General features: G+C 30.2%; 2 protein-coding genes across 2 annotated transcripts; one reads left to right on the top strand and one right to left on the bottom strand.

Annotated features, from left to right (window-relative positions):
• The first annotated feature begins 3,636 nt into the window (after positions 1-3,636).
• Positions 3,637-4,216, top strand: LOC119604379. The gene is made up of 3 exons (XM_037956944.1): positions 3,637-3,792; positions 3,860-4,010; positions 4,071-4,216. The coding sequence occupies exons 1-3, from the start codon at positions 3,637-3,639 to the stop codon at positions 4,214-4,216; spliced, it is 453 nt and encodes a 150-aa protein (XP_037812872.1).
• Positions 4,217-15,665: 11,449 nt separating this feature from the next.
• Positions 15,666-24,528, bottom strand: LOC119604368 (probable cytochrome P450 313a4). The gene is made up of 9 exons (XM_037956935.1): positions 24,301-24,528; positions 24,037-24,240; positions 23,790-23,975; positions 21,935-22,004; positions 17,478-17,595; positions 17,202-17,387; positions 16,719-17,142; positions 16,519-16,658; positions 15,666-15,740 (listed from the first exon to the last, which is right to left on the bottom strand). Exons 1-9 carry the CDS (start codon positions 24,476-24,478, stop codon positions 15,666-15,668), a joined length of 1,581 nt encoding a protein of 526 aa, XP_037812863.1. The 5' UTR covers positions 24,479-24,528.
• Positions 24,529-26,272: the final 1,744 nt, after the last annotated feature.

Here is a 26,272-nt window from a genome sequence, read left to right as displayed (position 1 = left end):
TACATGAGTTAAATTAATAAAATATACATATATACATAACAATAATGCATTTTATTTGTAATCTCGCTATAGAAATTCATAAGAACGGTAATTCGTTCAAAGAATTGCATTCTAATTAAAACACATAATAAATCCTTCTATAATTCGATTCACTCGCTGTTTTGCACTCGATTTGAAACACAAAAACACTCTCAATACTCATATCATACTAGAGCCCTGCATGAGTGACTTAAATAATATTTTAAAACATTTAATTTTTTGTAAGTACTGTTTTTGACTCACTCATTCTTTTTTGAATGAATATAATAATTTATTCAAAACAAAAATGTATATGACAAAAAATTCAAATAAAGTAAAATACATGAATGTAAAGAGTATTGTATGATATGAGTATTGAGAGTGTTTTTGTGTTTCAAATCGAGTGCAAAACAGCGAGTGAATCGAATCATAGAAGGATTTATTATGTGTTTTAATTAGAATGCAATTCTTTGAACGAATTACCGTTCTTATGAATTTTTATATCGAGATTACAAATAGAATGCATTATTGTTATGTATATATGTATATTTTATTAATGTAACTCATGTAATAATTATATTTGAATATTATTTAGAGATGTAAACAAAACTACTGTAAAGTGAAAAAATATGAAATATAAGGATTTTTATAATTATATATTAACACTGAGAGCACCTTCTTCTTGTGCAACTGCGTATTTTTTCTGATTCATGTGTAAGAAAATAATTTGATTTACCGCAATATCATTTGAGGCAATGGAGCATCTTTTTTCAGAAATTACGTTGCGGGCACAAGAGAAAACCCGTTCTGAAGGTGCGCTACTTGCTGGTATTGCTAAGATTCGGCAGCTCAATTTGTGTAAAAAGGGGAACTCGTTCTTATGCGAATCCCACCACTTAAGTGTGTCGAAATCATCAAAAAAGGACACTTCTGTGTTTTCGTATCGTCTCAACTCTGAGGCCACTAAATCCTCGTTGGTTTGAAAATCAGATGATCGAATAAAATCTGAAAACAGCTCTAAATTTTTCGATGAGATTGAGGCTACTGACAGTTGTTGTGATTCTGTTATAGGCTCACAATTCTGTACTAGGCTTTGTATCAACTCGATACATTTTAATTTTATAAGATTTCGATCTTCTTCAGAAAAACTTAGCAATTTGTTTGCAGGGGGGAACAGGAATAGTGCAACTCGATGCCAGATGGACAAATTAGAAAAAACGACAGTTTCCAAGTAGTGCCTAAGCTTGCTTTTCAAAGCCTGGGCAATACTTATATCCTCGTTGTTTTCAGCGCATTTCTTTTGAAGGCTGTTTACATAAATGTAGACCAAATGAATTGTTGGATATTTCTCTCCCTCTAGTATCTTCGAGGCTTCTTCAAAGGGTCGAATTATATCCAACACAGCAGTTATATTTCTTAAATCAATATTCTGTATACGATGGATTTCATGCCTTTCTTGTAATATGAAAACAACTTCGACCCAGCTGCTTTTTAATGACGACAACAGATAATAGAAAGTATTCCATCTTGATGGACAAAAGCTTTTTAAGGACTTTCTTATATTTGAATTTATCCCAGACTTTTTAAAGTACCCCACTATATTGGTGGCTACATCGCAAATAAATTTTACTTCTGGGACTGCATCTATGGATTTCTGAATAACATTATTCAGTAGATGGTTAATACAATATATATGGGCAGCGCTGCGAAAAGCAGCAAACATATTTGATTCTCTGTCCGTCACGACGGTAACATTTTCAGTGAATACACAATCAAATTCGCTAAGTATGTTACAAACTTTGCAGTATATGTTATCACCTAAAGGATTTCGGAATAATTGATAAAAAATCAGTGGCCATTAAAATTTTATAATGGTATATACAACTCACTAGTACATTTTTCGCCATTCATGCTGCGTATTCCCAACAAAACTTTATTCAATTGTGTATCTTTTATATAATGCATTGTTATTGCCAAAAATGATTTGTGTAAATAGCTGTCCGTCCACAAATCGGTGGTTAGAGCGAACCCAATGTCCTTGACTTTAGTGATGTCGGATTTTATCTCAGAAAATGCTACATCGTAAAGCTTACAAACATTTCTTCCTACTGTTGTTGAGTGTGGAAGTAATGATTTTACATCGACGTGCTTACCATATTTTGAGCCGATGGACAAAACGAAGCTAACAAGTTCATGAAGACCGGAATCTTCCACCAATGTAAAAGGTCTGCAGTTTTCAATAATCCATTTGGTAAATGTATACAATGCTTTCCTTTTTGTGTCACTATCCACTAAAACGTTGTGTACGTTATCCCGATCTTTTGTGGCGATGTAGCATTTATGTCTTACCAAGTTTGTAGTAGATCTACTGTTATGTTTATACACGCTAAAGCAAAATCGACACGCGACTACATTTAACAATTCTTCACCTGAGTCGTTTATAATCATTCCAAATGTTTTCCATACGTTACTACGTCCAGTTTTATTACTTAATTTATATTCTTGGTTAATTATTTTTGTTTTTATTATCTCATGGCTCAACAAGCTAGTTACGCTGGAAACGGATGCTGGGCTATCAACGGCGCCGCTAGAATTCTGTTCCAATTTACAATAAAATATAATATAAATTAAACATTTATCATACGGTTTAGTATTTATTAATTAGATATACCTCATTGTTTTCCATTTTTAAATTAATTTGCGATATCATGTTTTTTTATTATATTTCTTTTTAAATTATTTTTCTTTTGGCATTTAAAACTCGATTCACTCGATTCGAAATATTTATTTTGTATTCTTTTAATATACGTAAGTTGTTAACTTACTCGATTTGAATGTAGACGTACACTTACACAAAAATACTCGCAATGATTGAGTAAAACAAAAATTTGAATTATTAAAATCAAATGTACACACTCTTTGTAAATAATATTCAAAATAAAAAATGAGTTGAGTGCAATGCAGTGGATTACTCATTGTGGGTGACAAATAGAGTCACTCATGCAGGGCTCTATATTATACAATACTCTTTACATTCATGTATTTTACTTTATTTGAATTTTTTGTCATATACATTTTTGTTTTGAATAAATTATTATATTCATTCAAAAAACAATGAGTGAGTCAAAAACAGTACTTTCAAAAAATTAAATGTTTTAAAATATTATTTAAGTCACTCATGCAGGGCTCTAATAGCTATCATAGCTGCACTTAATAATTACAAATATCAACAACCAAGTAAAGTAATATGGAAGGACAAAACTCAAATTTGAAAAGACTAAATGCTTGTAGCGAGCTCTTAAATTGTAGGTATAAAGTATCCATCCGTGCGATTACTCAAATATACAACAAATGAACAGTGTGTCTTCTTTTAGATCGTACCAAAAAAACCCTTGTAATAACTGTATCGGTTTTAAAGGTATGTCACTAAAAACTATTTATACTTGTTCACTTTCAATAACATAATTTACTTACGTTACAGAAATGATCATCAAACAAAATCAGATCATTACAGAAATAAATGGCGAACACAAAGTTTTAAGAGAACAGATATCAAAATTGCAAAGTATATTATTATCTGCTTCTTAATGAATCATTAAAATTACTTTTTTGGTTGAAATGGTTGAAATGCTGGCTGAGCAAAAAATTCAGTTGCAAGGTTTACATAATGTACGGAAAAATATTAACAACCTAATAACGGTATATCCAATTAAAACTGAAGAAGATCTTCAGAAAATGGAAACTCAAATAAACGAAGCTAATGAAGACAAATATGTAATTATTGAGAAATGATCAACTTTTAAAAATGGCAGTGAATATTGTTCAATTTGTATTTTTTCAGATATCAGCTATTAAATATTTAGTAGATGGAAATGTTGTAAAAAATCTAGAACGTGTATTATCCCGAGAATTGTGCGTATTATATAATACAGACGGGATATGTGGAAAAAAGTGTTTAAGACATTATAAAAACGTATACAAAACTATTATATGCAAGCTTTTTATTAAAAATTAATCAGACTATTTAATCGTAAAGATACATTTAACTTCAGCTGCAATAAATAGTTATTCAACCAACGCTGAGAAAGAAATAAGGACCGCACTTCAAGTGGTAAAAAAACGTCACTTTCGTTCCGTTTGTGCAAAAAAAAAGGTATCTGTTAAAACCGATGTGGTTCTAGAAACTAATGAACTTTAAATAGAATTTTAAGTTTTTATAATAATTCCTTATTAACACAAAAATAATAATTAATAGGTGAATCATAATTATGTTTCACCAGGAATTAAAAAATTGAATATAAAAAATGAATTGAAAATAATACATTTTTTGTTATTATTACATTTTATTGTTGTTATGTAATTTTTTTTGTTGCTTCTTATGTGATCTTTATTTGAACTATTTGTATTACTTACTTATATTCTGTAAATAATATTGTTAAGTTTGCAATTAATATTTTTTTAATAAATTAATTAATAATTAATATAAATAATTTAAAAAGTAATTTTTTGGTGTGTTCAATTAAGTATTACCAAAGAGTAGTTTCAAAACTAGTTTTCTGTGGTATTCTATGGAGTATTAACATTGGAGTAGTTTAAAAACTAACCCTATGTTGATATTCCTTGGAGTATTACCATAAAATAGTTTCCAAACTAGTTTCCTGTGGTAATCCTCAGAGTAGTGACATGGAGTAGTTTTGAGATTACTCCGATGTAATGTATGGATGGATTACGTGGTCCTCACCTAGGACATCACAATGTTAAATGGAGTATGTTTTTTGTATATACTTGGATTAGTTTTGGACTACTCCTAGTCTTTTGAGGAGTACTCTTTTCACGCGTGTAGGGAGTAGCCTAAATTTTTGCAGGGATAGGGTCGTAAATTATATTCTAGAACAGGGTTTAATATTTAGTTTTATTTTTTTAAATGTCGACCGAACTGAAGAAAGTTCAAGTATTTATTTTTCCCTCACAAGCTAACTGAAGTCAGTCAACTGTGTCAACGCACTGCTGCAATAACTTGCAAGTGGTTTTGTTTTTCTTCAGCAGCCAAACACACAAGCAGCGGCCATGTTAAGTTTTTCAACTCAGCCGAACTGAACACAACGACTGAACAGTAAAAACAGATTTGCGTGTGCTGCTTACATATTGCTTAGTTCTTGGTTTCGTTTTCTTACTAAGAGACGTAAAAAAAACTGATAGTTTGACTGGTTAGTACAAATCAAGCCGACTGCACAATAAAACATGATGGGTTGTTTGTTCAGTAAGACTTTTTTATTGTATGCAATTTGTTTTAGTATATTGTATGTTTTTGTGTTTAATGTTGGCAAAAGTAAATAAAGTAATTGATAATTATTGCTAATAGAAATTGTTAATTAATTTAAAATTTATAAAATTATAAATTACTATACTTATAAATTTAGATATTTTCTTTAAATAAAAATTGATTTAAATTTAAGCATTTTGATGATTTTTTAGTGAGATTTTGTTATTGTATGTATGTACATATGTATATTAGGGTGGGTCGAAAATAGGCTTTTCGCTCGGATCAACATCTAATAGCGATATTGTGTTGTATTTTAACGTCAAATGGAAGACTGTAAAATATTATTCAATTATTTTGAGGGTAAGAGCCCGCGCATCGCCGCCAAAGTTTGTAAATGCGTTTATATGGGAAAAATGTCACTTTTTGGAGTTTTTTCACAAAATGAGGCTTTAAGTATTAATTATTGCACCATTTTATAGCAAAATCGTAATGTCTACAAAATTGTCTTTCCAAAAAGATGGAAAAACTCAAAATTCGTTAAACAAATTTTGAGTTATTAAAATTTCCCCCGAGAATTTTGTGTTTCTGAAGTCATATAAAAGTAAATATAAGAAAATTTTTGTTAGTTTTGAAAAATTTTACAAAAAAATATTATGTTTATCTTTATAAGGTTCATAAATGTGCTAGTACGAATTTTTGTTCAAATTGGATAACACTTACTCGGTTTAGTCTGTGGTCAAAAAAGGGCCATTATTTTAACAGCATCTCCAAAACTCCATTTTCAAACTTTAAAAAAATTTGTTAAATGGATTATTAAAAATTAAAGTTTTCTATGCTGGATATTATAAAGAATATATAAGAATTAAACACAGAAAGAATGAGCTTAATACCTCTCATAGTTTTACCGTACCTGCGATGTGAATTTGAAGGATTTCGGGAAAAAGGCAATTTTTGCCAATAATTAAGTAAAAATTATATTATTACCAATTGTTGCTTAATTTTGATCAATTAAATTGCGATTATTATTTCCGAGTCCATGAAAAATTATTTCTGATAAAATTTCCGAAATTAAAAATCATTAACCCTCTAAAAACCGGGGTCAAAATCAAGTTTTTGTATATTTAATATAAATAGCAAAATATTGTGTATTTAATTATGAATTGATTTTGACAAACTACACGAAAATATATCCAGAAATCTAGGAATCCTACTTCTTCAAAAATTAACCCTCTGTCATACTTGGGGTCAATTCAAGACCGATTTTTTAAACACTACAAAAAACACTTTTAAAAAGGAATTTTCTAAAATTAACTTTCTTAAAGATTTAATGGATTGAATTTGAATGTAGTAAAAATAACTTCTAAGAAGTTTCATCAATATCCATCAACAAATTAACAACATCCTGCTTTTATTTCTTCAAGAACATAAAATTCAAAAATTTGATTTTGACACCGGTGTTTAGAGGGTTAACGATTTTTAGTTTCGAAAATTTGATTAGAACTAACTTTCCATGGACTCGGAAATAATAATCGCAATTTACTTGATCAAAATTAAGCGACAATTGGTAATAATATAATTTTTACTTAATTATTGGCAAAAATTGCCTTTTTCCCGAAATCCTTCAAATTCACATCGCAGGTACGGTAAAACTATGAGAGGTATTAAGCTCATTCTTTCTGTGTTTAATTCTTATATATATCTCTTATAATATCCAGCATAAAAAACTTTAATTTTTAATAATCCATTTAACAAAATTTTTTAAAGTTTGAAAATGGAGTTTTGGAGATGCTGTTAAAATAATGGCCCTTTTTTGACCACAGACTAAACCGAGTAAGAGTTATCCAATTTGAACAAAAATTCGTACTAGCACATTTATGAACCTTATAAAGATAAACATAATATTTTTTTGTAAAATTTTTCAAAACTAACAAAAATTTTCTTATATTTACTTTTATATGTCTTCAGAATCCCAAAATTCTCGGGGGAAATTTTAATAACTCAAAACTTTTTTAACCAATTTTGAGTTTCTCCATCTTTTTGGAAAGACAATTTTGTAGACATTACGATTTTGCTATAAAATGGTGCAATAATTAATACTTAAAGCATCATTTTGTGAAAAAACTCCAAAAAGTGCCATTTTTCCCATATAAAAGCATTTACAAACTTTGGCGGCGATGCGCGGGCTCTTACCCTCAAAAAATTGAATAATATTTTACAGTCTTCCATTTGACGTTAAAATACAACATAATTTCACTATTAGATGTTGATCCGAGCGAAAAGCCTATTTTCGACTCACCCTAATATACATACATACATACATACATACATACATACATACATACATACATACATCCATACATACATACATACATACATACATACATACATACATACATACATACATACATACATACATACATACATACATACATACATACATACATACATACATACATACATACATACATACATACATACATACATACATACATACATACATACATACATACATACATACATACATACATACATACATACAATAACAAAATCTCACTAAAAAATCATCAAAATGCTTAAATTTAAATCAATTTTTATTTAAAGAAAATATCTAAATTTATAAGTATAGTAATTTATAATTTTAAATTAATTAACAATTTCTATTAGCAATAATTATCAATTACTTTATTTACTTTTGTCAAATTTAAACACAAAAACATACAATATACTAAAACAAATTGCATACAATAACAAAGTCTTACTGAACAAACAACCCATCAAGTTTTATTGTTCAGTCGGCTTGATTTGTACTAACCAGTCAAACTATCAGTTTTTTTTTACGTCCCACAGTGGGGCAGAATGGAAATTTTTTGGAAATAAATCTGGCATTTCTAAACGGCTGATCCGATCGGGATAAAATTTGGCGTGAGCGTAGCCAAGGAGTATTCGAATTCAATGACTGAATTACAGGTTATAGTAATATAGTCCTAAATGTTAATAGGTAGACAATTCGTAATTTTTTACTTTGGAATACCTGTATCGGAAATGACAAGAATTGGTATATAAGTAAACTTCTCAGATTTTAAGTACCATATTTAATAAATCTACAATGAAGATTACATTAAAGTACGAAGAGTTGTGTTCCGTTTTATGGAGTATATCTTCAAAAGGGCCAGAAAGAATTGAAGACATTTCAAATTATATAAAAACTACATATAGTAGAAAAGTAGACAAAACAGGCATATCAAAAATTGAAAACTTTTTAAAACTTTTTGATGTAAAAAGTAAGTCTGTGGATGGAAATCAAAAGAAATTTCGATTAAAATTTTGTAGTTGGATGGAAACTACTACAGAAATCTCAACTTACAACACATCAATAGGAGCGCCTTGCAAGTCATACGAAGACTTATGTTCAAGGTAAAAAAAAGAGGGTCACACAAAAACTTTTATGAATCTCAAGTGAGGATATTGCTGATACATTTAACGAAATGCTGAAAAAGGAAAACCAACCTATGGATGTCGTACATATTGCAACTATTCTTCCTAATGCATCACCAAAACGACTTAAGCGAATTGTGGAAAGTATACCAACTCCAACATCATAATCAAATTTTACTGAAGAGGAAGCAATAGCGCTTATGTTGGAACTGGGTCTCAGTCGAAATAAGTACTAAATATTAAGGAAAGCTCTGCATGAAAAAGGACACAATATATTACCATCATACAAGGCGATCCAGGACAAAAAACAAACTATCCTACTAAATCAACAAAAAATAATGAAGAATTGAAAGAACTGAGAGCTGCGGAAAAAAGCAGAATCCAAGAAGAATTTAAAGTTCAGATGGGATTAAACATCGACAAACCACTTTCAAGTTGCGGTAGTACAAATGACGGTAATACGTCGAGAAGGTTTTTTCGTGATTTTGAAAATACTTCAAAAATAACTGGAATCGACAAGGAGTTGCTTCGAAGAGTTAAAACTATTTTAATGGCACTGAATAGTAAACATAAAATTAATGAAAATCGATTTGGGGAATACACATCTGAAATTTCTAAATTACTTGTATCTCTGTATCCATGGAGGGAACTAACACCAACAGTACACAAAGTATTGTGTCATGGTCAAATAATAATTGAATCGAATATTCTTCCACTTGGAGAGTTAACAGAAGAAGCCCAGGAAGCGAGGAATCGAGATTTTAAGCATGTTCAACTATTCAGCTCAAGAAAATGCTCCAGGCAATCACAGAATGAAGATATTTTTAATAGTTTACTTCTATCTTCTGATCCTGTTCTTTCAACTATGCGAAAAAGATGGATTTGTTATGAAACTCTATCATCTCAAAACAAGGAAGATTTAAAGGACTTATATTACCTTCTGGATATGTATACCGATATGACAGATTATTTTATAGAAAATAAGTAGTGTTAGGAATTAACTATATAAGTAGGTTATAAGCATTAATTGTATTATGTTTAAGATAAACAGTTCAAATAAAAAAAGCTATTATACTAACTGATGATATTGTATTAAATTGTGTTTTATATTTCGGTGGGCGGGAAAGGTAATTTGTGTGGGGTGATTTAGGTGTTGTTGTGCGTGGCTCATAATAAAATTATAATTTTTTTTTATTTTATATACAATATTATAATAAAATAATTAACTAAATAATTTTTAAAAATTGTCCAAATATTTTATTCAACACCAAATGTATGTTCTGTCATACTTAATACTAAAATATGAAAAAGATGAAATTAAAGGACACAGGTTTAAATGAACATATTTTTGAATGTAATTGAGATATTGGCCTGAAATTTTTTGTAAAGGGTCGAGAATTTCCATATCTAACTAAAAAATGATATTAAGGGATAAATATGGACTAAATTGTTGTAGCTATCTGCGATCCTATTAAAATTTTGATATAAATCATAGTTTTAGAAATTAAACAAATATGTAATATATGACAAAATCTTTATTTATGAACAAAACTCAATGAAATTTTCAACGCTTGTTAAATTTGTCATTTCAAATAAAAAAATGCAAAAAAAAAATTGAAAAGGTCAAAGGGCATCCCGCAATTCCCAAAAATAGGAATGAAAATCCCAAAAATGGGATTTTTTACTTTTTTGCCCATAGGGTCCACATTTCTTTCAGGGCTGGGAAAATACTTTTGGAGTAAATAGAAAACATATTGAGGTTTCCAAAACTGCTTTCAGTTTTCTGATCCCAGCTTTGGGATTTTAGAACATGTCGCCCAAATTTGAAGTTTTGATAAAAAATATGTCATATTCGGAAGGACGCAGTGGCAACATTTTCGAAAAATAGGACAAGTTTTTTACGCCAAAGCGTTCTGCGTAAAGATACCTTTTAGAAAACTATAAAATTGTTATATGTTCTTAAAGAAATTTTTATTTTATTAATAAAAGAGTTAAGACACATTTTTGGCAAAAAAACGCCAAAAATCTAAAATTTTTTGAATTTTTAAATTAAAAAACGTATATTTTTGGATCTGTAAACGATATTGATCTGAAATTTTTTGTATATTATTGGAAATTTTGTTGTCTAACAGCAGGAAAAAATTGAGTTCATTTGGTCCAAAATTACGCCCGGTATTCTAAAAAAGGCGGACCAAGGTATGGTAAATTTTGTATCACTAAATTTTTAAATGCCTATAACTCGGATATTATAAGAGATAAGTAGTATGTCCAAGCAAGTTTTTTCAAGATCTCGTCGAGCGCTTTCACAAAATATAAAAATCTTTGTATTTGGGTGAAAAACAAAAAAATGGCACGAGTTTAAAAATTTTACATGTCGTAGGTACCCCACTTTGAGCCGCCACAGCGCCGTCCCTGGGGCATCTGCAGGGTTCATCTTCAAAACTTAAACTCGAATACTCCTTGGCTACGCTCACGCCAAATTTTATCCCGATCGGATCAGCCGTTTAGAAATGCCAGATTTATTTCCAAAAAATTTCCATTCTGCCCCACTGTGCGTCCCTTAGTAAGAAAACGAAACCAAAAACTAAGCAATACGTAAGCAGCACACGCAAAACTGTTTTTACTGTTCAGTCGTTGTGTTCATTTCGGCTGAGTTGAAAAACTTAACATGGCCGCTGCTTGTGTGTGTGGCTGCTGAAGAAAAACAAAACCACTTGCAAGTTATTGCAGCAATGTGTTGACACAGTTGACTGACTTCAGTTAGCTTGTAAGGGGAAATTTTAACGAGTTACTATTTTTTAAGCATGGTACTAAATTTAGTCAAATATTTAGTAATTTGCGACTGCAATTAGCAGTTTTTTGAAACCCTGTTTTAGAAATTGCAAACGGAATGACAAATTTATCACGAAGATGAAGGGTATAAATATGGGTATAACATCGACGGTTTGCCACTCTATAACTGTTCAAATGCACAACTTTAATAAAAGTTATTAATTTTATTATTATTTCCCGGAAAACGCAAATTTCGCGGAATCCCGGGAATTCCCGATTAGAACAAATTATTAAATTTTATGAATATAGTCAGTCGCCATTTAAATATAATTTAGTATTATTCTTAAGATATTTATAGTTATACACAAATAAAAGGACAATCAAAAATAAAATAATACCCTCCCCACTATGGTGGTGTAGGGTATAAACAGGTAAAGCGAAACCATTTCAAAAGTATGTTACGTACAAGTCTGAAACATTTCTATCTATTCCCGTGCCGGGAATTCCCTTGAAAAACACTAATACTGTGGTAAACAGAAGACGTATAATGTAAACGAGTTTTTAGAAAAAATCGTAGAAGTTTCTGATGTGCAACAAAGTCATTTGAAAAACGGAATTAAGGAAATAATATTTAAAATGCGTGCCGTAATGTGTGTCAATAAATGCTCCATGTACATACAAATTGGAAAAAAAAAATTGCAATGTTTTATCTTATAGCGCATACAATTATGTATGTAGTTATAAATGATGAGGATTTTTCTAAAAGAAAAATAATAATTATCACCAATTGAAGTTTATAAATACTAAAACACCTTTGGACAAAATTAATTTAAATATGATTAGTCAAGTTCCTTTCGATCCTACGCATGCTATTGATTTGGGTGTTACTAAAAAATTCACAGAAAAAACTGAAAAACTATTTCAATTACCAAAACCTCGTTTTCAATTATTTTATTTTTTGAAGTTCAACCTATAACAAAAATTGTATATTCAATTACTACTTATAATTGATTTCGTATACAAAATTTTTATTTTTATCTATTTTTGTTGTTGTTAAATACGTATTTGATTATACATTTGTATGAATCAAATACAAAATGAATTGAACCCTTTTAAAATTTTTGATTAATCGTTTAATTGAAAATTTTTTAAAATTAATTTTTTCTGTGTTATTAAAAAAATTATCCAAAATAAAGTATCTCAACGTAGTTCCAGTTATCTATGGTATTCCATGGAGTATTAAGATTGGAGTAGTTTAAAAACTAACCCTATGTTGGTATTCCTTGAAGTATTACTATAAAAAAGTTTCAAACTAGTTTCCTGTGGTAATCCTCAGAGTAATGACATGGAGTAGTTTTGGGATTCCTCTAATGTAATTTATGGATAGACAAGTAATAAATTATAGTCGGGCGAGGCCGACCATATACCATATACAAAAAAATGTGATTTAGTTTTCATAATAAAGCATTTAAGTAGAATTGTACCTTGCCTTAAGCTATTTATTGTTGAATAAAATCATGGACATTTAAGTCGAATTTTGAAGGGGGCTTTGAATAGGGGCTATGGTCAAATGAGACCCTATAATTAAAAAATTCATGAGGGCCATCAAGACTAGTATAGAACTTGGTTTTGCAGATTTTTGTCGAGATACGAGCATATTAAACATAATTATGAACTTAAAAGCCCTATTAGTCAGTTGTATAGGGGCTAGGTGAAATAATGGACCGATCGTAACCATTTTCAATAGAAGATCATGTACCAAATTTCATTGAATTACCTTTAAAATTGCGACCAGTAGTTTGATTACAAGGTTTACATGGACGGACGGACATAGCTAAATCGACTCAGAAAATGATTCTAAGCCGAATGGTATACTTTAATATTGTGCATTACAAACATTAGCACAAACCCAATATACCCTCCCCACAAAAGTGGTGTAGGGTATAATTATGAACTTAAAAGCCCTATTAGTCCGGTTCAGTTGTATCGGGGCTAGGTGAAATAATGGACCGATCGTAACCATTTTCAATAAGCTTTGTCCCTGGGACAATAGAAGCTGATGTACCAAATTTCATTGAATTATCTTTAAAATTGCGACTTGTAGTTTGATTACAAGGTTTACATGGACGGACACTAAAGTGGTGTAGGTTATAATTACGTGGTCTTCACCTAGGCCATCATAATGTTAAATGGAGTATGTTTTAGAGTGCTCCCTCTAAAATTGTTCTTTGGGTTGTAAAACTATGTCATACAAAAAATTAGGCCGATAGGATAACGTTAACAGGTGCCGCAACGGCTCTGAAGTTTTCAAGTGCATTTACAAGGGGATTTTTTCAGTTTTTGCTCAAATTTGGCCATTTAGTAAGAAATTTTGAACTTTATTGTAAAAGAATCGTAATGTGCAGCATTTCGGAAAGATATAAAACACAAAAATAGCTTGCAAACTTTAAAAGTTACTGCAAATTCCCCCATCTCGGTTTTTCGGTTTTTTTTAATCTTTGTTAAACAAATTTTAAAATTTTTAGGAGATCTCATGGGGATTAATGTCAACAGATAAGGCTATTAAATGGTAAAAAAATTAGATCAATATTTCTTACAGTTTAGCTATACCTGCGATTTGAACTCGGCGAATTCGGGAAAATCGCATTTTTTCGTAATATTTTAGAGAATACGTATTCTTTACTGATGTATATTTTAAATAAAGTATTATCAGAGTATTATAGTCTAGATAATATTAAATATATATCCGAAGTTTTATTAAAAACGGACATTCTTAACCCATAGACTGTGGAGTTCAAAGGTCAAATTTTACAATATTTGGGAATTCGAAATAATATTTATTTGTCGGCCATCTTTTTTGCGGGGTAATAGTGTACACTTTTAAATGTCAATATAGTTTGTCTTTTTAGCCTTTAGGGCATTCTATTTTTAAATCAATACAATTTTGAAATATTCGATGACCAGACCAGAGTCTCTGGAGAGAATCAAACCTACAACCCTCAGGCTGACAGACTAGCACACTACCAACTAGCCTATTAGACAGCCAATTATAAGTATACAATTATTTAAAAAATTTTGGTTGTAAGTATGTAGGTTTTTCTTTAAATGTGGTGAATTTTAAACTTATAAATAGGCCTTTTCTTTTCATAATATTTGTGGTATATTTTAGTTCTCTAGCTTCACTTTTTTCAACGGCCGTCGTTTCAAACCAATGTATCTCTACCAATATATGTATATCTCTATCTGTTACAAAGGAAATGTCAAAATAAATATACACCCATCCATTTTATAAATACATATGCAAATAAAACTTATAAACAACAAATCTCTTTAAATGGCCAAACCTATGTACACTTGTAAATCTTTATATACATACTACATAAATAAAAAACATTGTAGTATTAAGGCTTTTAAGTAAACAATATTTATGATCCCACATAGACATACTTAATTTTCGGTTTATTACCATTCGAAACACGAATTTGTCTTAAAATGTATTTATTTACGGCACAGGGGCTTTAAACGTATTAAGTTCTTACACATAGTGAAGAAAGGGAAAAATGCTCAAAATCTTCGTCGACTTGGATTTAGAAATTTCATCATTTATGTTTATTTTAAAATAAAATAGAAAAAAATAAAAGTCGAAATTTATGTAGAATGTTGGATTTGAATTTGCATTGTTGACCTTTTGAATCTGACCTTTTTTGTATTCAGTTTTAATTTTATTAACATTTCATTCATTCTATCACTTTGTATGGCACAAACAATGGAGTTCAATAAAAAATATTTTATTATACCTTCCCACACAGGTTTTCTTTCAATAATTTTTCATTTAAGAAAAGAATTGGTATTCCTTTGATGTATGATTATCGTTCCTTTTTATCTGTATGTGCGTTTGTAGTTTATTTAGTCACAGTAACCACATTAAGTTTTTGTCTGTTATTTCTAATAAAGATGATAAATAGAAAAAAACTTACGGAAAGTTGAGTATTATGCATAACTTTTGAATGACTACAACATATCGTCTGTATTACTTAGAAGGTCTAAAATAATTACTTACAAATAAAATAATATATGTATGTACATTAGATGATTGAAGCTTGTATGAAGGAAAAAAAATTCTCTTACAGCAGCTCCCCCCTCTAGAATTGTTCTATGTTATATTTGATAGAAAGAATTAGGATGATAGGATAAGGTTAACAGGTGCCACAACGGCTTCTTGTCTATTGTCCATAAATCGCCACGAGGTCTCCTAAAAATGTTGAAATTTGTTTAATAAAGTTTCAAAAAAACTGAAATTGGAGATTTGAAACGGCCGTTGAAAAAATCAAACTTTTTGACCATAGCTGAAAACAAATTTACTTTATCTTAAGTTGGTGACGAATAACCCAATATATATATAGAAATTAGGATCAACCATATAGTTTCAAATTAGTGTAAATGACTGTCTTTTACGTGCGCATTAACTCTTTGTCGAACTGCTAGGACATTTTCATATAATACTTTATTAATACAAAATCACATAATGTAAAGTAAATAAATGTCAATAAATGGGCCCATACACCAATTGATGGTGCCACCTGATTGTGTGATATCAAAATGCATTGATATTCCATCAGTTCGACAAAGAGTCAATGCATCCGAAAAATAAAGTGATTTCCACTAACGTCTAACCTCCTAGATGGCACTAACTCGTCTTTCGTCACCGATGTACTTGTAAACGTGGGTGAAGATAATCGTAACTTTAGTGTCCCTTTTGTAAGCGAGAGAGTGAACACTTAAAAAACAAACTTCAGCCTTTTGTCGTCTCTTCGTAATATATGGGGTGACGATTGACTTCCTCACAGGACAAGCACATGTTAAAATGGCTAGTCACCTGAGCAGTCGTCGGGGGCTATGGGTGGTATGTTAAATAGGTAGTTCGGGATTGTCCAACCGAACTGCTGGGATACTTGTAAAAAAGAAGAAACATTTACTATTACACTAAATTTACAAAATGTGTGTTTATTTTAATCTCGTTTATATATTTTAAATGATGGCTCATTTAAATACTTCAAAGCAATGTTATAAATGAAGTCAATGTCTTCGTATTTAGTAGTCGTTGTCAGCCGATAATTTCGCACGATTCCAACCAATATTACTTTCATAGCAAAAATAGCATATCGCCAACCTAAATAAACAATTTATATTTTACTAAGAGATGTAATAGAAAAACTATTGTTTGACTTACCAATGCAATTTCGCATTCCTTTCGAAAATGGAATGTAAGCATATGGATGTTTCCCAGCCATATTTTCAGGTAGAAAATTATCAGGATCAAAACTATTTGCATTTGGACCCCATATATCTTTTCGTCGATGGACATGGAATATTGACATTATAACCTGCATATCCTTAGGCAAAACAAGATCCTTAGACAACTGTATGTCTTTTGTAACATGGCGACCAATCGCAGGTATGGATGGAGCCAAGCGTAGGGTTTCATTAATAACCATGTCTAAATACGGCAATTGTTCCAAATGTTCATACTCCATTTCAAAGTCCTTTTCCGGAAAAATATTGACAATTTCATCGTAGAGACGCTCCTGTACATCAGGATGTATAGCTAACATTACCAGAACAGATAGTATTCCATTTCCTGTTGTTTCAAAAGACTAGTAAAGAAATGTTAAGTAGTAAAGAATCTAAGAATTATAAAAAAAATATAACTTACAGCTGTTACAATGTTGTTTGATTCCACAATGATATCATTAAATGAAAATTTTTGTTTCTGGTAAATTTCGATTGCCTGATCTATGAATATATTAGGGCATTTCTTAATTGATTCCATAGAATTTTCATCTTCTTCCGTTGGGTTTTCAGTTTCTTTGCTCATACGTTTTAGCTTTTCTTGCACCAGCTTAAAAGATTGCGATATAAAGTTTAAGTAGAAGTACATATTTCAATTAAGGCTTATTAATTTGATTAAAACTTTAAGTTTAATAATTACCTCAAACACAAATTGATGAATACGTTTTTTAACACTTTGATATTTAAAGTAAAGTGAATACAATGGGCCAAGATTTACGCAAGATATCATTATATGATGAACTATTTTGTCCATAGCACTGTAATAAAAATTTATTTAATATATATAGATATTACTTTTTCGCGATCGTGTAAAATGTTGCCGCACCAAAAGCAATGAAGTTTTGTATAAATATAACTTTTTCTAAATGAGAAAAATAAGTATTTTTTGCAACAGTTTTTCATTTTTATTACATTATGTTAAAGAGTTAATTATTCTTATGGAATTTCTAATTTATCGCGATAATATTACATATGGGTATTTCCACCGAAAAGTCATCAAAAATAAATTTTCAACTTGTATTAATTATTATAGAAAAAGATTTAAATTTTATTAAATTAAAATCCCCAAAGTTCTTCTTAACCACTATGATGAGAAATCGAAATAGAAAGCTACAATAATATTTCAGGCATATTGGTTCACCTTTAGTAGCAATTTCTTTTAAACGTTTTTATTGTTTTAATAGCTAATATTTAAATGGACATTTATCGGAAAATATTTGTTGGAACAATAGTTATCTTAAAGCGTACAAATATAAAAGATAAAGATAAAGACATTGATGTCGAATTTTATCCCGATAACTTTGATTATCAATGTGCATTTAAGTAATTTTCGAAAATGGTCCCTATATGGGAGTTGTGACCAATTAAGGACCGATAAGGAAAAAATTTCGTATAATAATTTATATAAAAAAAAAATAAAGTCGAATTTTACTCCAATAGATTTATTAATTAATGAAATATGTGCGTTTAGGTGATTTTCGGAAGTGGACTTTATATAGGAGGTATGACCAATTACGGGCCTATCCGGTAATATATATGTACACGAAACATACTTGTGTCGAATTTTATCAAAATGTCTTTATTTGATAATGAAATATGTGAGTTTAAGTGATTTTTTGAAGTGGACCTTATGTAGGAGCTATTTCAAAATATGGACCGATCCGGAAAGAATTTGGTATAAATACTTTCCTTTACTTACTGGTGTCGAATTTTATCAAAATGTCTTTATTTGACAATGAAATATGTACGATTAAGTGATTTTCGGAAGTGGGCCTTATATGGGAGCTATGACCAATAAAGGACCGATCCGGGCAAAAAGTGGTAGAATGATTTATATGTACACAAAACATATTCAAGTCGAATTTTATCCCTATAGCTTTAGAATTCAATGAAATATATGCGTTTAAGTGGTTTTCGGAAGTGGACCTTATATGGGAGCTATGACCAATTATGGGCCCATCCGGAAAAAGTTTTGTAGAGTGATTCATATTTAGACAAAACCTATTTGTGTCGTATTTTATCAAGATAGCTTTATTTGACAATGAAATTTGTGCTTTAAGTGATTTTCGGAAGTGGGCCTGTGTACAAAACATATTCAAGTTGAATTTTATCCCTATAGCTTGAGAATTCAATGAAATATATGCGTTTAGGTGATTTGCGGAAGTGGACCTTATATGAGAGATATGACCAATTGTGGACCTATATGTAAAAATTTCATAGAGTGATTCATATTTAGACAAAACATATTTGTGTCGAATTTTATTAAGATAGCTTTATTTGACAATGAACTATGTGCTTTTAAGTGATTTTCGGATGTGGGCCTTATATAGAAGCTATGACCAATAATGGACCGATCCGTAAAAAATTTCGAAGAATGATTTGTATGTACACAAAACATATTTAACTCGAATTTGATCCCAATAACTTTATTTGTCAATGAAATATGTGCATTTATGTGATTTTCGGCAGTGGACCTTATATGAGAGCTATGACCAATTGTAGACCGACTGAGATCTACGTTGGTAGTATGATTTCTGTTCATATTATATTTGTATGTACAAAATTTTGTGTTGATACCGACATATTTGAGGGAGTTATTAATAATTAACTAATTTCTGGGAATATATTCTTTTGTATGGGGGCTATGGGAAATTTTGGGATCTACGTTGGTAGTATGATTTCTGTTCATATTATATTTGTATGTACAAAATTTTGTGTTGATACCGATATATTTGAGGGAGTTATTAATAAAAAACTAATTTCTGGGAATATATTCTTTTGGGGGCTATGGGAAATTTTGGATCAATTATTTTGATTTTCAATATAATTAATCCCTGGGTAAAAAAATAATGTGTGACAAAATTCATCGAATTATCTTTTGTAGTTTCTGAGAAAATGACTTAAGAATTACGAAAAAACCCGTATTTTTTCGAGGTAGTCTGAAATTTTTACTCATAACTTTTAACGTTGTGAACCGATTTTGCTGATTTTCAATACCAAACTGCTTAGGATAACAATGAATATATTTCGTGAATTTGGTTGATTTATTTTGCTTAGTTATAACGTGAGAGTGTTTTAGGCAGACTGACAGACAGACACACGGACATAACTAAATCGACTCAGAATTTGATAAGGACCCGGAATATATATACTTTGTTGGATCTTAGATGAATATTTCTTGGTGTTACACACGGAATGACAAACTTATATTTGTATACCCTCTATCACCACTGATGGTGGTGGAAGGTATAAAAATAGTTCTAAGCAGAGTTATTTTTTATAGAGTTTCAAATGTTATTTTTGACTTTTCGTATTAAATGTGTCTATTGCCCTTATTAATGTTAAGGCCCATATAGACTACACAAGCGGCTTGACAAACATACCAATATTTTACGTTTGAGCAAGCCTGTTGTGTAGTGTATGAGAGTGTTTCGTGTTTGTACAAATGCTTGCTGTTTGTATAAAAATTAAAAAAAAAATGATTTTTACACAAACATATTGATTTTTTTTCAAACCGTTTGTATTGTTTACATATATTCATTAATAACAAAAATTTCAAAAAATATACATTTCTAAGAAAAATTCTCATCTGTATCCTTGCAAGTCCACAAAAACGTGAAAAATCGATGTTTGTATGAACAATGTTTGTGTAGTGTGTGTACGAATGAAAAAAGTATGTTTGATAAGCCACTTGCGTAGTCTATTTGGGACTTTTATATTATTTAAGTCAATTAGTTGTAAAATACTACAATTTCACTTACAAAAAAATAACAAAAAATTACTTCTTGAGAATGAATTCAGAAGTAGTAAATTTTGAATAAAATGACAAGTTAGACTGCTATATTCGGCTGAGCCGAATCTTAATTACCCTCCACCAGCTACTTTTATATTAATACTTATTTAATTTATCAAATATTTGTAGAAATAAATTTTCTTATGTCATAAATAGAAAAAAACCCAAGATTTAAACAGCTCAAATCTGTTACAATTGCAAAATTATGGACCGATCGTAAAAAAATCTTTAAGTAACATTTCTGTATATAAAAGCTATATTTCAGTAAAATTTTGTATCTATATAGCGCAATTTAGTAATAAGTGATTTTCGAAAGGGAACCTTGTATGGGAACGATCGCACCCATATTATGAACCGATCGTGAAAAAATCTTAATATATAATTTTTGTATACAAAACTAATATTTGTGCAAAATTTTGTATCAATAGCTTTATTTGGTAGTGAGTAATGTGCTTTTAAGAGATTTTCGTAAGACAACCTTGTATGGGAGCTATGACCAATTATAGTCCGACCGTAAAAAATTCTACATTAACATTAATGTATATAAAAACAAAATTTTGGCTTAATTCTGTATATATATAATTATTTGGTAATGAATATTGTGGATTCAAGTGATTTTCTGGAGGTGACATTGTATGGGAGCTATGACCAAATATGGACCAATCATGAAAAAATTGTATAGTGTGATTTATGTATATAAAAGCAATATTTGTGCTAAATGTATCGATATCAATATTTAGTAATGACTTATGTCCGTTTAAGTGTAAAAACAAATGTATTATGATTTTCATGGAATTATATTGCATAGTTTTCGTGAAAATTACATCAGAATGTGTAAAAAATGCTTATTTTTTCGGAGTTGTTTTAAATTTTGATTCATAACTTTTCCCGATGTGAACCGATTTTGCTCAATTTCAATACCAAACTGCCTAGGACAATAGGGAATATTCTGCCCAAATTTCAATAATTTATTTCACTTCGTTTTTACGTGAGCGTGTTTTACACAGACAGACGGACGGACAGATGGACATAGCTAAATCGACTCAGATAAGGACGAAGAATATATATTGGGTCTCAGGTGAATATTTCTTGGTTTTACACATGGAATGACAAAGTTATATATACCCTCTATCACCACTTATAGTGGTGGATATGACTAGCTTTTGTTAAAATCATCACTTCTGCAGATCTTTTTCAGAACATCCATAGCGTAGATTCTACTTCTTTTTCGCTTCTTTGGAAGTTTTTTTTTTGCTGGGGTAATGGGGCTTGCATACATAGTAAGATAAATGTTAAATACTTACAATCTGAAATTACCAATCACTTCTTCCTCGACTTGGTCACCAGGTCCCATAATTTTACCCATGGTGGTTTCTATGAAGGAAAGTGCAATTAAATTCGTATCTTTCATAATATATTTTATGACATTTTACTATTAAATAACTCAGCAAAAAAAGTGTGGAAAGAGATGTAGTATTTTCATCACAACTGGTAACCCAAAGTGCTTCAAATTCGGCTGAAAAACCTATGAATTTTATATTAGCGTGTCATTGGAGGGATATTGTTCATTTTTGACAACTTCGAAGTAGATCTAATCTTATTTTTAGAAGCTGTTAAAATCCGATATTTGGATGTCAAAAATAAACCACATTCTTTCAATGACATGATTATGTAAATTTCATTGATTTTTCACCAAAAATTGTTGTACTTCGAATATGTTATTTGTATTGACTTTTCTACATCTCTCTCCTCACTTTTATCTGATAAAGTATGACATCAATTACACAGGCCAATGATGAAAAAACTTTTGAAATAAATTTTAGTATTATTTGGTGTGCTGATTTCGAATATGGAAATAAAAAAGTCGTATCACCCACCAAATTTCCACATTTTCATCTTTTAGTCTTTTTGACCGTATACTTGAATTTTGAATATATATATATTTAATTATCGTTCCAATGAGTTATAAAATGCAAAAATCGGTCAAAAATTGTAAAAGTTATTAAAATTCCCTATCCTCATCGGATAGCGTAAACCGTATTTGGGGTATAGCCATAAATGGGAACCCCTTCAGACGTCAGTTTCAAAAATCCAGTTTCAAACTTTTAGCAATTTTGTTAAGTAATTTTTAAATTTTAAGAAAATCTCCATGTGACTTATGGACAATAAAAAAGGGAATAATTATTAAAAATATTAGCGGTAAGGCGATTTGAATTTTGTGGATTTCGGAGAAAATTATTTTTTGTTAAAATTTTTTAAAAACTGGCTTTATTCTTTACTGCATTTTATATAAACTTTTAAAGAATATATAATTTAAAATAATAGGAAATATGCATTTGAAGTTTCAGGAAATTCGAATAATGTTAACCCACAAACTGGGAAGATCAAACTTAAGCTATGCAATATGGGGTAATCTTCTTGGAACAATAGTGAAATATTATTTTGCTTTTAACCGATTTAAATGAAATTTAGGATAAGTATATAAAGAAGACCCATATTTATGATGACACCGAGAAAATTCAAATTAACCCTTAAACGTAAATATATTTTTATAATTATAAAAAATGTCCGTAATATATTAACAAAATATTCAATGCCATTTTGCGAGAAAATGGTGGGTGATAGAAAAAATAGATATCAGATTCGGTTTCAGCAGCTAAAAATACATTAAAAATAGTCCAATAAAAGTTTTCAAAAACCTTCATTTCGTTGGCCTGTGTTATTTTTTAATGGGAACGTTTGAAAAAATTTGTATAAAAAAATTAAAATTTTCAAAAATTTCCCAGTTTACTACATAAAAATTTTTACTTCAACGAAAGTTTCGTTTTATAAAATGAGGGCATAAATAATTTTTTTTTTTTTTTGTTTATTGATTTCGTTTAACATTGTTTTAAAATTTTTATAAATATTAAGGGTTTTTATTTAAACGATTAAGTTTGTCAATTGTATTAGACTTGTTTCATGAAACCCCTGTTTAAATTCTGTTCTGTATGAAGAATATTAGGAAATTTTGGAAAATTTGAATTTTTTTCATACAAATTATTTTGAACGTTTGTCATTTCGTTTTGCAAATTTTGACGTCTATACCAGATTAACGAGCAATATAGAAAATTTTTACAAAAATCTAAAAGATTAAAATATATTTTTAATAAAACTCACCAACAGATATTCCCAGTGTTACACGTTGTATTATATCGGATAATTTAAATTCTCCGTTGTCCACCATTTCATTTAATTTGGAGAGAAGAACATTTTTTCCTTTGTGAAAAACCGGCAAAAAACTTACTAAAACCTTGTGATGAAACGAGGGATTTATCATTTTTCGATTATGTTGCCAAACAGATGCTAAAAGATTGGAATTTAAGTCCGAAGTCATGTGAAAAGAGTGGTTCTAATGTTCACCTACCAGGACTAGATATTATGCCACCTTGAAATGCTTGGTAAACCGGATTGTATAAAATTTTAGCCTTGTTTAAAAGTTCTGTAGATGATAGAATTTTCTCAATGAATTCGGGATCTGATGAGACGACTGTAGGATAGAATCCCATCCAAACACAAATAGTGTTACTTTTGCAACGTTCGAATAAAATACCAAATGCTTGCAGAATTGCTGTTGAAGTTTTTTTACAATTTAAAAAGCACTAAATGAATTTAATTTACTTTTACTCACATTTGAAATTTTTAATAGTACCAAACGATCCAATAACCGGAGATCCGAAACAACCGGGAAATTTAATAGCAAATTGATAAAAACTTCGCCGCGCCCATATCCAATAAAACCACAAACATAGCAAAGAAGATATAAGTAAAGTTTTAATTAAATCTGTCGTATTTTGAGTCTGTTCCATGTTATTCGCTTTAATCTATTTCTTGAATGACTATTGTTGACCAAACATCAACTACTGAAACTACCAAAATTTCAACTAATTGCTTTTGTCAAAATATGTCTATTTATTAAGATTTTGTTATTAAAAAAACTCATTAAAAGTTGGTAGAAAACAAAACAATTGTTATTAACTAGTATATAAATAAGTAGTAAACAGCAACAATTACATGTTATTGTCATGATCATTGACCGCAGCTTCGTCTGCTTTTGGGAATATACATATGTATGTAAAGTAGTGACATTATATTACTTTGTGATCGGTCAAACTGTCTCATAATTTTTCTCTGTAAACAATACAAATACGAGGAGTGTTTAAAATATTTGTAAAATTATATTCGAAAAAAAAAATACAGTATTTGCTACTTTTTATATCCACCATATTGATTTTGTCATTCCGTTTGTAACACATCGAAATATTAATATTATATATAAAAGTATATATATTCTGAGACCTGTCTGTTGAAAGCACGATAGAGTCCGAACAGAACGAGATTGAGGATTAAAATTTTCCACAAATATTCTTTGCCTTTCAAAAAAGTCTGGTAGACCGGAGGTGGTGGGTTCGATTCCCACCTGAGGCACTGGTTAAGGAGCGCACAACAGGCCCGATAGGGGCCTAGGTGTATTTCTTCGGATTTGATGTATATACATCCTCCTTTCAAACTAACTAACTAACTTCAAAAAATTACTTAAACGATCATTACCGGTTTAAAAATACAGAAAAGCGATGAAATTCGACATACATATTTTTTATACGAGTTAAAACCTCTCTACCAAAGGTATTAACGATCGGTCCATAAGAAAATTACTTTCACGATCTTTGCTGACTTAAAAATACGTGAACAGTTATGAAATTTTATATAAGAAACATTTATAGGAACGTAAATCTTCCTACCCTAATTTCATGCGGAAAGTGTCGGGAAGTGATATTCGATGTAAAGATGTTTTGTATTAATCAAAATTGGTCTAAAAAATTTTTATGAAAAACGGTCAATTATTAACCCTATCTCTCATATAAGGTCCTCTTCAATTAATTTGATGACTAATATCACCCTAATGTTTATAGGGAAGCATTCCTTTTAAGGCGTACGGTTTGATGGTGGGTATATGAGATTCGGCACAGCCGAATATAACACTCTCACCTGTTATTATTATGTTCGTATGCGGGACAAAACAAATTGGCTCCATTCATATCTGTTAGATGGTTTTTGCCCCATCTATGACTGCTTCGATACTTCAAAGCAGGAGAAGTTGTCGTCTCCAAGAATGTAGTGCACAATGTCTTCTCCTTAGGTTGTCTAGTCGAAGGCGGTTTTTGCAATATCACCAGGGGATCTGCGTAGCGCATGACCTGTCCATCTACATTTACAATTTGAGAAAATGTTTATCTTTGAGTTTAAAGAATACATAATTGGCGTTTGATATTCGTTATGACACATCGACACTAGAGCTTTCCGATAACAAAAATATATTACCAAGATAACAAAACTATGTAAGGTCATTCAAATCAACATTGCATATTCTGAACTTGCAGCACCGACCATATGTTCGGTGCAGCACTTTTATGGCCGAATACCAAATTCCTCATGACGAAGGTCCGGAAAAATAGCCAGAGATATGATCTTCCTTCGACTGGACACTCCGAGGAAACACACAGAGGAGAGGTCATCCACTGCATACATGGAGACAACAACTTAAGATTAGCTGGAGGGAGATAAAGCAGAAAGTATCTAGCAGATCTGAATGGAGCCAATTT

The sequence above is a fragment of the Lucilia sericata genome, unplaced genomic scaffold, assembly GCF_015586225.1.
Source record: "Lucilia sericata isolate MDLA Ls3-8-SP2 unplaced genomic scaffold, ASM1558622v1 Contig000013F_arrow, whole genome shotgun sequence".
NCBI classification, from domain to species: Eukaryota; Metazoa; Arthropoda; class Insecta; order Diptera; family Calliphoridae; genus Lucilia; species Lucilia sericata.
Note: the sequence above shows the minus strand (reverse complement) of the source record. Positions and strands in the feature narration are given on the sequence as shown.